This window comes from Etheostoma cragini, chromosome 13 (genome assembly GCF_013103735.1).
Source record: "Etheostoma cragini isolate CJK2018 chromosome 13, CSU_Ecrag_1.0, whole genome shotgun sequence".
Lineage (NCBI taxonomy): Eukaryota > Metazoa > Chordata > Actinopteri > Perciformes > Percidae > Etheostoma > Etheostoma cragini.
In genome coordinates, this window is record NC_048419.1 from 17852998 (window position 1) to 17856019 (window position 3022).

Consider the following 3022-nt stretch of genomic DNA (forward strand, 5'->3'; position numbering starts at 1 on the left):
CTCTCTCTCTCTCTCTCTCTCTCTCTCTCTCTCTCTCTCTCTCTCTCTCTCTCTCTCTCTCTCTCTCTCTCTGAAAAGCAAAGAGATGTTAAAGAGGTTTTGATTGTAGAGGACAGGGGCTGTTTTTTTAGGTCTAAATAAAATTAAATACACTTTTTTCAGTCTGATTTGCAATTAATGGACTAAAGATATGATTATTGGAGACTTGCTCCGCAGCCCTATTTAGAGTACGATTTGATATCAAATACAGATTTAATGAATTGCTTTCATTGATTACAGACTTGAACCATTAGCTAAGGGGTCAATGGCAAACAAAGAATAAAAAGATGCTTGTGACTGTACTATGCAGCCAACCGTGCACATTATTTCCATTCATTGGTCAAAAGTTAGAAACCATTATCATATGTTGTAGCCGTCTACCTTGACAGTAGACAGCAGTCGGTTGAGGACACAGACTCCCAGTGCAAAGGTCTCTGGACAGAACTGGAAAAGCCTATTCATCTCTCCGAGCCAAAGGATGACCGCTTGGTGTTGGGATGAAGAGATGTCTGTGCCCTGAGTGGTCAGAGGAGACAACCATTGATTGATAAATAAAAGATTAGATGTCAGGTGTTTTTTTGTATTAAGGCAAATACTTTACTGTGTTTTGAAATAAGATAAATAGGCCTTTTTCTACTATATAGACTATTAAAAAGGCAACACCAGGACAAACGACACATTTACAAATTGAACGACTTATTGACACCAGTGCCACTTCAAGGCCCCACTCGTTTATGATATCTCATATACACCTGTTACGGTTAATCCAGTTTACTCACTGATTACACATTCTTACTTTAAGTATTGATTTGTATATCTCAATAAGCTGCTTTTAAGACCTAAAAAAAAAAAGCCAGTATAATTTCAATAAACAAATGAGACCACAGTCTGCCACAAATGTTATTCTGACTGACAAAATGAAGAGGTTTCCCAAAAGTCGTGATGGTCGCTGTCACAAAAGAATCGTTTCATTTTTACAGTGAGGACTCAGATTGAATTTTCTGTTGGCTTCAATCTTTTTTTTGTCGTCACAGAAAAACTTAAGACAGATGTTAGCACAACCTTCAGTTTCAGCTGTTATTCAGTTAGTATAGCTACATCGGGAAAGTACTGTTTTAATGACATTCAAATACTACACTTGGCACCTTAAAAACAAGCTGCGAATGCACAAGTCCACTTGTCTCACCTGGATGCATCCATTCTTGAAGACAGGCGCCTTCCAAAGGCGAGCCTCCCTGAGCAGAGCGGCCTCCAGCAGGCCGACCAGCCGGCGGCTCTCCGCGGCTCCTGGGTTCTTCATCGCCGCTACAGCACGGGACAGGCTGCACCCAGGGCACACACTCCTGGTCAACACATGACATGTTACAATGGAGACAGAACCTCCCTTGTCCCCTATCTACGCCAATATTCACTCACATGCACTTATAATCAGGTATGTAGTCCACTGTCTGAACTGAAGGACACACTGCACGCGAGAGAGACAATATCACATTTTCCAGCTCACTGCTAGGAGTAGTTTTGTGTGCTGGTTCAACCTAGTTGGTTAGTAAGCTACCTGGCTGTCGTCGACACGCTTGTGGGTCGGACTTGGCGTAGCACCCCTAAAATACTTGGCGGTGCAAGTTCATATATACAGGGTCTCTAGTGTTCACCCAGAGGTCAGTCAATATCTGCTCATTCGGCGGTTATCTTTTATATTTAGGCCTGTGTAATAAACATTTCACCGGTTTGAGTGCAGTTTAGTGTCCCAAATTCCACTGGCCACCCCAAGACGCCGATTATCAGTTAGACATTTGACCTGGAGTGGTTAAGGTTTAGGATATCCGATTGTTCAGGAGATAGGACCTCTACAAACGGGGTTACGTTACGGGGAATTTGGCTCACGTTCTGCACGTAGACCCGTTTCACCAGATTTGACGACGATGCAAGTAGTTGTCCCCTTAGGTAAAAAGGTAAAAAAAATCTATATATAGGCCTATGAAAGTTAACAAAAGCATTTCTTAGAGAGAAACCTTCAGGACTTTAAATTTAGCCCAAAACAGCAACTTGAATTGCAACTGTTGGTTTGAGGCGGGTTAGCCGCTATAGTAGCCTATCTGGTAAACAGTTATGAAACCAGCAGCTATGCTGCAAGAGCCATGTATGCAGCAGGAAATCGCTCAGTTTGCCAAACAATGTCGCCATTTTTCTGACTTTACAGGCTCACAGTGCAGGACCGAGCAACGTTGACTTAATGCAAAACGATTTAATTAACCGGTGGGTGACTTAGTTTCAATCTTCTGAGGGGGGAGACGCTCCACATAAAGGATCCAGGCGGGATAACGAGCTGCAGCTGCTGCAGCCAGCCTCTTGCACAGTTGTCGTTGTTGTTGTTGTTGCTGCTGCTGCTGCAGTCAAAGACATTTGGGTTCCTCTTTTTTGTTTTTCTTTGCATATAAGCAGGCGGACTTACCTCTTCGATTTCAAACGCAGGGTATCCTTTCGACGGCCGGTGCATTTATAGTTTTTCAATTAGTCCATATTCACCGAAAGCAACAAACACGCAAACAGTAGGGTGCTGTTAGAGAATACAATCCCGGGGGAAAAAACGTATTTCGGGGTGAATGTACGGAAAGCAGCCGCATTATAATAAAAGAGAAAATAAAACAAAAGGCGATAAAGCGCGAATTACTTCAAATAACTGGGGCAGGGGCGAAAATAAGCGCAAAACAGGCAGGAAGCGAAAAAATCGAGGAGGATTGAGGGCAAGATGTGTTTTAAACGTACCTGGCTCCGCCCCTGTGTGACGTCACTCCATCGATTAAACAGAAATGTGTTAGTGGGTCAGACATACGGGATCCCTCACACAAAATGGTCGAGCTTTCACTGGAAATGGAAGATTTCTATATTGCGAGACCCAACAATATGTTTGATCATGTGCTAAAATGTAACTTTAGGATTAGCCTCTTTATGTGAATGAATCCTGCTGAGAGCCAGGCTGCAG

The 3022-nt window shown here is 43.0% G+C and overlaps 1 protein-coding gene across 1 annotated transcript in view; it reads right to left on the reverse strand.

Annotated features, from left to right (window-relative positions):
- The window catches only part of ccni2 (cyclin I family, member 2), a 3976-nt gene extending 1154 nt beyond the window's left edge, over positions 1 to 2822 (reverse strand). The window contains exons 1-3 of the mRNA XM_034889343.1: positions 2492 to 2822; positions 1226 to 1382; positions 421 to 555 (exon numbers count right to left, since the gene is read on the reverse strand). Of these exons, the coding sequence (XP_034745234.1) occupies positions 421 to 555; positions 1226 to 1339 (249 nt within the window). The 5' untranslated portion in view covers positions 1340 to 1382; positions 2492 to 2822. The remainder of the gene's footprint in view (positions 1 to 420; positions 556 to 1225; positions 1383 to 2491) is intronic.
- Between the last annotated feature and the right edge of the window lie 200 nt (positions 2823 to 3022).